The sequence below is a fragment of the Electrona antarctica genome (assembly GCF_951216825.1).
Source record: "Electrona antarctica genome assembly, chromosome: 24".
NCBI lineage: Eukaryota > Metazoa > Chordata > Actinopteri > Myctophiformes > Myctophidae > Electrona > Electrona antarctica.
This window is the reverse complement of record NC_136803.1, coordinates 604,849-617,057: the sequence shown is the minus strand read 5'-3', so window position 1 is coordinate 617,057 and position 12,209 is coordinate 604,849. Positions and strand designations below refer to the sequence as shown.

The window sequence follows — 12,209 nt, the reverse complement described above, 5'->3', positions numbered from 1 at the left end:
GAGACATTGACAGGCAGATATAAAATTGAACCCAATAAATATCCTATACATCCTATACACCGAATGAAAGCCCTGAATGTTTACTCTTTTCCTCGTAAAAGTACACATTCAGGGCTTTCATTCGATGTATAGGATGTATAGCATATTTATTGTGTTTATTGTTATATCTGCCTGTCAATGTCTGACTATAAACCTTCATAACTATGCTTTCTTTTTGATGATGATTGCCGCCTCGCCTAATCTATCTCACTGCTTTCATTGTTTTGATCGCAGTAACATTGGGGGGGGGGGGGGGGGGTCATGGGCACATTGGGCAGCAAAAGTCTTGATCCGTACGGCTATAAAAAGTCCCATTCCACCGTTCGGTTCAGAACTATAGTATAACGGTGAGACGCGTTGTCATCAGCTGATTTTGTTTTTCAAGCTAGTGTAGGGGAACATGCCTGGGCATGCTAGCCTGGCACGGCCAGACTCATAGCGAGGGTTCACTGATGTTTCCTCCGGGGAAGAATCTTCAGTGAATCCCCGCTATGAGGCTGGCCAAGCCAGGCTATGGGCATGCAGCTTGGGGGCGATGGAGGGAAAAAAAAGCGTCACCCGGCTGTGATGTCGACGAGAAGGAAAAAATGACTTCCACAGATGACAACACCACGGTTTAGATCGCGGAAAAGTTCGTTATACATTACACCCGGGTCGATTACGTCCCCGACGCGTTCATTGCGGTCTTATCACTACAATTATAATGAATAAAAAAGCGTTACAATCACACGTCTGAGCGATCTCCGATTATGACGGCTCTGCATGGCGATACGTGATCCACCAACGGAACACTGTCTTGTCGTGGCGGCCCCTCGATACTGTGGTTAGTTCGTAGTATTGTAGGCTCGGGGATCGTTTGGTCGCTACAGTATGAAGAAGGAAACATGCATCTGTCCATGTGTGTTGCAGATGTTATGCATTTGCAATGCCGATCTGGCAGCGTTCCGTTCAGCGTTCATCATGTTTTTTTCCGAGAGACAGAGGAGAGCATGTACCCCCTCGCAAGATCCTCCTCCTGGAGAAACAGGAGGGGAGGGGGGAATCAAATGTCCGAGCCGAGGTGGAAAGCCTGGTGAGGCGAGGTTAGGTGAAATGTGATTCTTTTCACACATCGGCATGGGCGCTTACACTGGCTTCTACACGTAAAGCGGCCCGCCCTCCTGTTTTCAGGAGGGGAGGGGGGTTTTTTTTTTTTTGTTTTTTTTTCTGATCACGTGAGCGGGACAAAGCAGCAATGATAGGGCGATGGTTCTTCATTGTCCGGGTGGGTAAAAAGATGAATGAAAGTATGCTATAAAAAAGTGATTGAAACGTATTGATACGTGATCCGCACCCGACGTTTGATTAATTGATAACGTATTGATACGCGATTCGCGTCGGCTGTGTTAAAAGGAGGAAACTTTATTGAACCGACATGTTTCAACCTATACGGTCTTCATCAGGGTCCTGAATTTCAATACAAAGACTGAGTGGACGACCCAATTAAGCATTACACTTGTTTACAAGAGGGTCCACCTTGTTCAATTCATGGATTCATTGTTAAAATATAGGACTGTCAGTTTAAGGCAGTAATTAAAGAACCATTTTAGAAAACCTTAGTAGTTGTCAAATATAGTGCGCTGTCAGTTTAAGATAGCACAATGGATAAACCTTTCAGAGAACTTAGAATGGAACCAAATGAATCTGAATCTGCTATTTTTCAATAGCTAAAGTATAACATCATGCTTTAAAACACCAAAAGGGGTTCCCACCCAAAATGGGTTAAAATCCTTTAGTAACCTTTGCCAATCCTAGAAAAACCCTTGAAGCCTGAACACAATCCAGGCAAAAAACACCTTGGTAAAAGACCCTTAAAAACTAATTAGGAAGATGCAGGAATTCAGACCATGCCAAATTATAAAGTTTAGTGGAATTTATACAAATTGATTCTCAGTGAAAAGATGTTACAGATCCAGGCTTGACATAGCGTTATTCCATAGTTACAAAGTCCGTTCCTGAGTCCTGGATAAAGTTTCTATTCCGTGAATAACACAATTATAGCAAACATGGCGGAATGTTGTTGTTCTATCGTGATTGGCTGAGATGAATCCATGTTGCTGTCAGCTGACGATGACCCACGTGGAGGAGATCGTTGGCATCCCCTCGTTGGTTCAGCACAGTGATGGTGGTGGTGGCAGCGTAGTGACGTCATAGTCACAAGATGGGAAGTCTGATGTCTCATGCATGGAGACGCTGTGGTCATGGTGACCTGTAGATATGAACCCTGACTTCACCTACACTGACTGTGCTGCTTAGCTGGGTGATATGCACATACGTACATCTGCACGTACATCTGACAAGCCCCTTTCATCAGGTATCATATGTGACTCTTCACTTTGCATCAGGTGTCATCTGCTTGACTCTTCCCGACACCCACAAGCTCTGTGGCACTGAATCGTCCATAATCATAAGGTCTCCCATTGCCAGGTTCATCTTAATCTGAGTCCACTGTTGTGGCACTTGAAGCAGAGACAGGTACTCGCCCATCTCTTCCAAAACAGTCAACAAGATACTGCACTATTTCACCCTTCAGTGTGTATACAAGTCTTTTGTGAACAGTTCAAGTGGCATGACTGAGGTACTGACACATTTCCATTGCTGACACACGACAAAGGCCAGGTCTGGGTTGGTATGGGTGTTCCATTGTGCAGAGAAGAAGCTTCTTTGGGGTCAAACAATGTGTTGGCGTTAGAGGCCCATTGGCTGTAATGCCAATCCTTGTATTGGGAATTGAAGTCCCCTGCATAGAAAGCAGGCGCTGGTACCAGTGGGAGTGAGTGAATTCACATCATCATATGTCTTCTGCAGATCAGCTTTCACCAACATGAAAGGAGGTGGTGTTAGGAGGTGGTGTTAGGACGTGTTGGTGATATTAGAAGAAGTTGGTGGAAGCTGATCTTGTTTGGTGTTACAGCCAAACATCATCAAATGGAGAGACACAGAGCCAATGGGCCTCTAGCACCAACACACTACTGTTTTGACCCAAAAGTGCCCCCAAGCTTCTTCTCTGCACGATGGAACACCCATACCAACCCAGACCTGGCCTTTGCCGTGGGTCAATAATGGAAATATGGCAGCACCTCAGTCATGACACTTGAGCTGTTCACAAAAGAAGACACCTATACATGCTGAAGGGAGAAAATGTGCAGTATATTGTTGACTTGTTTTGGAAGAGATGGGTGAGTACCTCTCTCTGCTTCAAGTGCCACAAAAGTGGACTCAGATCAGGAAGAACCTGGCAACAGCAGACGTTATGATTATGGACGATTCAGTGCCACAGAGCTTGTGGGTGTCGGGAAGAGTCAAGCAGATGATACCTGATGCAAAGGGAAGAGTCACATATGATACCTGATGAAAGGGGCTTGTCAGATGTGTGCAGGACAAGATGAAGACAAACGCACTGGAAAGACCTGTGAACAAGCTATGCCTCATCTGTGAGACGGACACTTACGTGTATTGTTTTCCGTGTTAACCGTGTACACTCAAGACAATGCCACCGCTGCCACCCATAAAGCTGACCTGTTCTGACATTCCATGTTGATCTGACCTCATCAAACCATGTGCACTCAAGACACGCTCCATATATGGCAAGTGCACGCGACGTCGCCCTTTAGGGCGAGGTTGCGCCTCACCCTCAGGCGTCTTACTGGTAATGTTAAGATAATGCTATACTATGCTAGCAGTCCATGGCCGTGCTCTGTGAGGAGGGCGGGTCCACAGTCACACTCTTGATAGGCTCATTGAAGGATCCGTGAAGAGGCCTGGCCCACAGTCACACTCTTGATAAGCTCATTGAAGGATCCGTGAAGAGGCCTCGTCCACGGTCACACTCTTGATAGGCAGCTGGGGGTCCATAATACAAGTCCATGGAACTGCAGAGTGGGAGACAAAAAGAGACTCCGGGGAGTGGCTCCCCGGATGACGAGTTAGTGGACCATGAGTCTGTACAGTGTTAATAACAATCGCACTGATGGGAAAAAAACCCACACATCCAAGGGGGGGGAGGAGGAGAGGGGAGGAGAAAAGGGAGGAGGGATGGGGAGGGGGAGACGTAGAGTTCTCATTCATTTTAATTAATTTTCAGGCCCGACCCTACCCTACCCTACCCTACACCGCTCTAACTGGGTCGGCCCGAGGCTCGGCCCGACCCTAAAAATGTCCATAATGTTAGGCCACTAGATGGTTCAATATACTGAGTAAGTGTGTGAGAGAACAGACTTATCATCGAAATAAAGGATTTATGTAACTCACGTTGGCTGTTAACACAATGAGTGCCGCCTGCTGGACGAAAGTGGTATGGCGCTTGGGTGCTGGTGATTTCAGGCTACAACACTATGACGCGTGTCCGCTTTTGGCTTCCATCTTGGATGCTAAAGCATAGCATCAATGCTAGTGAACTAAAATTAGGTCCATCCTTCCTCTAGAAAATGTTCCCATCACGCTCACCGGATAATCAGAAAATACCTATCTGTTCAAAAGCACGGACAGCGCATTAGTTTCAGAGGAAAAAGCGTGCAAAGGCTGCGACTAAAACAGAACCTAATGTGGTTGGTCATACAGACACGGTGCGTGTGGGGCCCTAGCAACAGTTCACAGCAACCGGAACGGTTAAACAAATGGAAAATAGCAAGGCAATTTTATAGCGATATCAAACGCCTCAAGACTTCCAAAACAAGTCAACAAGATACTGCACTTTTTCACCCTTTAGCGAGTCTTTTGTGAACAGTTCAAGTGGCATGACTGAGATACTGACGCATTTCCATTGCTGACACACGACAAAGGCCAGGTCTGGGTTGGTATGGGTGTTTCATTGTGCAGAGAAGAAGCTTCTTTGGGGTCAAACAATGTGTTGGCGTTAGAGGCCCATTGGCTGTGTGTCTGGCTGTGTCTGTTTGGCTGTAACACCAATCCTTGTATTGGGAATTAAAGACCCCTGCATAGAAGGCAGGCGCTGGTACCAGTGGGAGTGAGTGAATTCACATCATCATATGTCTTCTGCAGATCAGCTTTCACCAACATGGAAGGAGGTGGTGTTAGGAGGTGGTGTTAGGACGTGTTAGTAGGAGGTGGTGTTAGAAGGAAGTGTTAGAAGGACGTGTTTAGAAGAAGGTGGTATTAGAAGTTGTTATTAGAAGAAGTTGGTGGAAGCTGATCTGCAGATCATGTTTGGGTTACAGCCAAACATCATCAAATGGAGAGACACAGAGCCAATGGGCCTCTAGCACCAACACACTACTGTTGTTTGACCCAAAAGTGCCCCCAAGCTTCTTCTCTGCACAATGGAACACCCATACCAACCCAGACCTGGCCTTTGCCGTGGGTCAGCAATGGAAATATGTCAGCACCTCAGTCATGCCACTTGAGCTGTTCACAAAAGAATACTCCTATACATGCTGAAGGGTGAACAAGTGCAGTATCTTGTTGACTTGTTTTGGAAGAGATGAGAGTATTTGGAACACATTCTATTTTTCACATTTCCTGAAAAGTAGTCTTGAGCATACAAGGTTTCCACCCGACAGAAAACAAAATGGAGGTAAATGCAAGGTTCTTAGAGAGGGGGGAGGTGGTCTGTACTGTACCTGTATGGGGCCAAAGACCCCTTGCCATCTGCACAGAGTGGCCAGGGTGTGAGCTGATCCAACAGGGGGCTATGGGACTGTCCAGTCTCATAGCCAGGGAGGAGGCTCTGTCGTCGGGGATGGAGCACCAGGCCGACGTAGGGTTCTCCTGGAAGGTCTGGTACACGCCCAGCACTGGGACGCTGCCCTCTGGAAGGTCTGGTACACGCCCAGCACTGGGACGCTGCTCTCTGGAAGGTCTGGTACACGCCCAGCACTGGGACGCTGCTCTCTGCTGAAGGTCTGGTACACGCCCAGCACTGGGACAATGCCCTCTGGAAGGTCTGGTACACGCCCAGCACTGGGACACTGCTCTCTGCAAGAAAGACACACACCATCATCATGAATCCATTTTACAATCCATTTACCCCAGTAGTCAGGGAATATCATCAGTATAGTGTCAAATCTGGGAATACATTTCTTACCAAGAATTTTCTTCACCAATGTGTTTGTAAAGGAGTCTACTAACATATGGTAAATGGTAAATGGTGCATTTATATAGCGCCTTTTATCCAAGGCGCTTTACATAGATTGTGCATTACATTCACCCATTCACACACACATTCATACACCGATTGCAGCGGAAGCCATGCAAGGTCACAACCAGCACATCGGGAGCAATTTGGGGTTGAGTGTCTTGCCCAAGGACACTTCGTAGACAGGAGGAGCCGGGATTCAAACCGCCGGCCCATGGATCATTGGACGACCTGCTCTACCTCCTGAGCCACAGCCGCCCATATCCCACATTGGTTTCTATTCAACCACCCTAGGGGAAGTTTTGACAGCTGCTGAAAGTTGGGGTGCCATACAACCATTATAAGGCAAAATGTTTTAAATTTCATTATGCTTGTCAAACTAGGGTGTTTTCATGATTCTGAATCCATTCCAAGCATTCGTTTTGCACTTACACTCCTTGGGCTAAAAATGGTTGATGAGGTCAACACATTTGGGTATATTTGGGCAAGTGGCTATGGCCAACCTAGGGGGTCTATGATCAAACTAGGGTTTTTTCATGATTCTGAACCCATTCCAAGCATTAGTTTTGCACGAAAAATACTCCTCGGGCTAAATTCGGCCATAGCCACTTGCCCAAATGTGCCCAAATGTGCAGGAGTTTGTGCCACGCTTGTGCAATTGCAATTCTTTTCTGGATTTGTATTTTTTTGTTGCTGTAATAAATCTTCTCTTCTGGGCGTCACTGTGGCACAACATATTTTCAGATGGGGGTCCATGGCCAAATACACATAAGTTGGAGAACCAGTCAATTAAATTACACCATGAAGTCATCTCGTCAGCTCACCTGCGGCCGCGGCACTCTCAGACTGCGTCTCCCATTCCAGTCCAGACCGTTGCTACGGGAAGCGGTCAGGAAGACCACGTCCCCTTCAGGAAGACCACGTCCCCTTCAGGAAGACCACGCCCCCTTCCGCGGCCACCACCTCTGTGTTAGTTCTGAACAGCAAATACACAGGTAGAGATATTAAACCTACAGTGTGTGCGCGCGTGCGTGCGTGTCTAAATAAATATATTTTTTTGTGGCTGCGGTTTGTGGTGTGATGTTCAGCGCTGACCTGTTCAGCGTGGGTCCGATGCGGAACAGGCCAGACAGAGCCAGGTTCTCCAGGACGGTGATGTAGGTGTGCAGGCTCTCCCCCCAGACGGGCTCCTCCACTGGGGCTGGACGGTGGAGCCTCTCCCCCCAGACAGGCTCCTCCGCTGGGGCTGGACGGCAGCACCGTGAAGGTCTCGTTGGCTTCAGGCTCCGCGTCCAACACCGCCCAGATCTCCAAGGTCTGCCAAGGAAAAACAAACACTGACAATGTTTATTTTGTCCAATATGGCTATGTTAATACACTATAGCTTATCTTTGCTGTCGGGGAAGAAAACTGTTATCATAATACCAGTAGTTTTCTTCTCGTAAGTCAACGAACGCCCCTACTTGATCATTCTACAGCGTAACACAATACCATCAAAAGTAGCAGATCCACAAGCTCGAAGCGCGGCGCAAAGCGACATGTTTTGCCCACCACTCACCTTGAAGCGGACCCCGTCCCTCCAGGACCACCACTCACTTTGAAGCAGACCTCGTCCTCCAGGACCACCACTCACCTTGAAGCGGACCCGCTTGGCCTCCAGGACCACCACTCACCTTGAAGCAGACCTCGTCCTCCAGGACCATCACTCACCTTGAAGCAGACCTCGTCCTCCAGGACCACCACTCACCTTGAAGTGGACCCACCTCGTCCTCCAGGACCACCACTCACCTTGAAGCGGACCCCGTCCCTCTAGGACCACCATTCACCTTGAAGCGGACCCCGTCCTCCAGGACCACCACTCACCTTGAAGCGGACCCCGTCCTCCAGGACCACCACTCACCTTGAAGCAGACCCCGTCCTCCAAGACCACCACTCACCTTGAAGCAGACCTCGTCCACCAGGACCACCACTCACCTTGAAGCGGACCCACCTCGTCCTCCAGGACCACCACTCACCTTGAAGCAGACCCCGTCCTCCAAGACCACCACTCACCTTGAAGCAGACCTCATCCTCCAGGACCACCTAGCCCTGTGACGTTATGAGGTCTCCCTCCACCAGGCTGCCGTTGGAGTCCAGGACGGTGAAGGTGACGGCGGGCACCAGGACGGTGAAGGTGACGGCGGGCACCATGCCCAACGTGCCCTGCTCGGGCTCCTTCAGCACGTACATCGTGGCCACGCTCTGGTCCATGCAGGCCCGAGGTGGCCGTGGGCTCCTTCAGCAGGAAGCGCTCGCTGCTGTTGAAGGAGATATGACCCCATGTCATCTGGTAGCTTTCCATGGTCGTGCTCTGTGAGGAGGCCGGGTCCACAGTCACACTCTTGATAGGCTCAGTGAAGGCTCCATGAAGAGGCCTGGTCCACGGTCACACTCTTGATAGGCTCAGTGAAGGCCCCGTGAAGAGGCCTGGTCCACGGTCACACTCTTGATCGGCAGCTGGGGGTCCATAATACAAGTCTCATTGGAGGGCTGTGGGCAGTTCAGAAACCCGTCCACCAGTGACATCTTCGTTAATATATATATATATTCAGATTTTAATTATCTTGAGAACTATGTTTTCCATTTTTGCATTGCAACTTTACTCGAGTAAAAGTACAAAAGTATTGACATCAAAATTAACATCTCTGTTATATTGTTTTGTTTTGTTTTGTTATGTTATGCGTTTGTTTTGTTATGCATTTCTTTGGTTGTGTTTTGTCTATGTCTGTCAATGTTTCATATACAAAAAAAAAGTACAAATCAAGGGTAAAAGTACTCATTATGCAAAATGCCCCATTTCAACTTTTCAAATGCATGGAAATCTTTTGAAAATAGATCTACAAAATAAATATGGCACAGCAAAAGCACAAAGTAAATAAGTAACGACAGCAAATAAAATCCAAAACAAGCAATAATAATATTAATGGCCCAGTATACACCCATGTCCTCAGCCCTATTAAAACCCAAGCTCAAATATAGATAAAATATGTCACAGGAGGGAAAAACAGTGAACGGATAGTTAGTCCGGACTACAATAAATCACAAATAAAACATTTTATGGTTCAGCCCTCAATACCAATTCATCCCAGCAACATCAACAAAAATATACAAAACAATACATACATATAGGCTCTCTCTGATAGAAACATAAATACTCAAGGCTCCCTCTGATACACTACAATGTGATAACCCAGGAAGGCTCTGGGAGATAAGAGTATAAAGTAGGCTAACAGCAGGCCTAGCATTTTGAACATTATCAAAAATCCTCTTAAAACCCATCCTCCCTACCCTGTATTGATGGCAGTGTCCCAGCTCTGCAAAATACAACTCTATAAAAGGGAATATATGCCACCGATTCCAAACATATCCCCATATTGCCAAAATGATTGATGAAAGCATCAACATTATTTGCTCCAGGTTTTCTCTCTTCCAAACAAACACCGACTCAGGCTTCTGGCAAACAGAAGGCCACAATCCTAGCCACCCCTTTTATGCACTCCCCTTAAAGGGGCAGCAGGTCTTAATGGGTTATGTATCATTTTAGATTTGAGCTAACAGTCCCTCACACCTCGTGACACGTCACACCACCATATGGCCGTCAGTGAAGATCATGACACTGTCGTCATCAAACCCTGGATAACCATACATAGAGAAGACTGGATTATCACCTAGATCTGCATATATGGAGCCGGCCAGCAACTCTACATCTGACCTCAAACCCATTGATCTCCATATATGGAGCTGACCTGTTTTGACCTTGATCCATCCTTCCTCTTCGATGTCTCCCTTTTGACTGATACCTGTCCATTCAAACTCTAGACGGGCCTGCCCAAAATGTTATGAATGACATTTTAAACATGAAGACAGTCTGTTGCGCGCTGGTGTCTAGTCGTGTGGTTCAAACGATTGTCGTGCTGCATTGGGGACCCCCTGGAACCCACCCAAGGACCCCAGGGGGTCCCCGGACCCCACTTTGAGAAGCACTGGTGCAAAACAATAATTTCCATGAATAAATCAATGAAAACGTTTAAGAAGTAGTGGAAATAGCAGCTCCACCAGACTTCCCTCTCCAGAGCAAAATTAGTGACTTCCTCCTGGGAAGAAACATGTATGCCTGAATTACACTGTTTCATGCACGGTGAACATACCATAAACGGCCACTAGGGGGAGGCATGGTACAGTGTAACACAGTGGAATAGCTATACTGTGATCTCAGCAAAGTCTAACTCCACTGGTAAGCCTGCCTGGTAAGCAGAAGGTCCTGGGTTCGAATCCGGGTCCCAGCAGTGTGTCAAGGCCTTAACTGCTCTTCTGTGGGGAGCAAAGTGAAGCTGAAAATCTGTGACATTAAAGCGGCGCCACTGTATATAGTTTGGTGCATCAGTGGCCACTTTGGATACAAACCAAATGTCAGCCGACTTCATTACCCAAGAGTCTCTGCAATACATTCATGGAAGGAACATAGTGCTTCTATGAATACATCTAATTATTATTAGAAAGGCGGGGCATTATAATGGTACTTTTTATTCAGCAGTTTTATGCCCACGTGCCTCCCTGTACAGTTATGATTTTATCTTCAGTGGTGGATGTAATGTACAGACTTTAATTATATTCTCATTCTGCTTTAGAACGCATTACACCTGTGGTGTGGCCACCAGGTGGCAGTGCAGTAGAGCAAATACCACCTGTGCAGCTGTGACCGGTGCCCAAAAGAGTCACGTTAAACTTGTGTACCATTTCAACAGAATTTACTACACCATGAGCAACACAAAAATCATATAGGCCTATTTATGAGTGCACTGTTCTAAAGTGTGGTTTGCAATAATTATTGTGAAACCCAAATGTAGCCCCCGGGCAAGACCGAGCCTGCAATAGCCTTGTGTTGGCACGGTAGGTTGTGCGTTGGTCAGGAGCCCCGGGTTCAATCCCTGCTTCTGCCTAATGCTACACAAAGAAAGTTGTTCTCTATACGTAAGACTACCAACTTAATTTATTTTCTTCTGGAGATAAAGAACTCCATTCAACACTCTAAACTTTACACATAGGCTACAGGACTGTTTTTAGACATGATCAGGTAAGAGCAATGTGTAAATTGAAACACCAGGAAAGGACTGAGACAGATACGTTTGTTAAAGGGGGTTACAAAGAGGTATAGCCTACATGTTTTATTAACTAAATACAGCGGGCACTCTAATTGGCCAAATATAAAATACAACTTCAATTGAAAAATACTTAGGCTATAGGCCTAAAGCCCTATATACTTCCTAAGAATAAATCCTACATGAACTAAACTAAATCATAAAATGAAATCACTTAAAGGAGCATTCAGTGATTTGGGTGATTTGGAAAACCACCCAGTCCGCCCCGGTAACAAAATGTGCACATGCACGCTCTACAGTGGGGGGAAGTGCAACAGGCCAACAGCATGTGCACCAAGGCCCGCCCCCACTCGATCATGATTGGAGGAAGGCCCCTCTCATCCTGATTGGATGAAAGCTTTGCCACCCGCCACCAAAACTGAAACTAGGGTTTTTTGACCCCAGGGGCTCACTGGGGACAGGGAGGAACTCCTTATATGGTCAGCACACTCTATAGTAGGGAGGATTATCCAGAAAAACAAGTGATATTTGAATTAAGTCAAATCACTGAATATACCTGAAAATAACAACAACAAAATCAATAACTTCTTTAAAATGATCTCTTATATGAAATGAAATGATTACTATATTTACCCAGGGTATCTGGGCTAAGCTCAAGAACTTGTTTCCAGCCAGGCCCTGCTCATAGAACATTTCATCGTAGTGGTTCAATGCCTTGTTCAAGGGCACTTCAGCGGTGGTAATTTTAACGTGTCGGACTGCTGATTCGAACTGGCGACCTTCCGGTATCAAGACCGCTCGGCAATCCGTTCGGCCACCGCTGCCACTTATACACTTACATATCAAATGTGCAATATGCAATGAAGGGGAATAAAGCTCAGAGCTAGGGGGGTATCGGC

The 12,209-nt window shown here is 46.8% G+C and overlaps 1 protein-coding gene across 4 annotated transcripts; it reads right to left on the bottom strand.

Annotated features, from left to right (window-relative positions):
- Window positions 1-440: 440 nt before the first annotated feature.
- LOC306916875 (uncharacterized protein) lies at window positions 441-9,901 on the bottom strand. Of its 4 annotated transcripts, none has more exons than XM_079494959.1 (6): window positions 9,500-9,901; window positions 8,225-8,701; window positions 7,268-7,489; window positions 6,997-7,148; window positions 4,330-6,012; window positions 441-3,950 (listed from the first exon to the last, which is right to left on the bottom strand). In XM_079494959.1, exons 2-4 carry the CDS (start codon window positions 8,239-8,241, stop codon window positions 7,082-7,084), a joined length of 306 nt encoding a protein of 101 aa, XP_079351085.1. In that variant the 5' UTR covers window positions 8,242-8,701; window positions 9,500-9,901; the 3' UTR covers window positions 441-3,950; window positions 4,330-6,012; window positions 6,997-7,081. The 4 variants fall into 4 exon arrangements, with proteins under 4 accessions (XP_079351085.1, XP_079351086.1, XP_079351083.1 ...); XM_079494960.1 differs by having other exon boundaries at window positions 5,658-6,012; XM_079494957.1 differs by having other exon boundaries at window positions 441-6,012.
- Window positions 9,902-12,209: the final 2,308 nt, after the last annotated feature.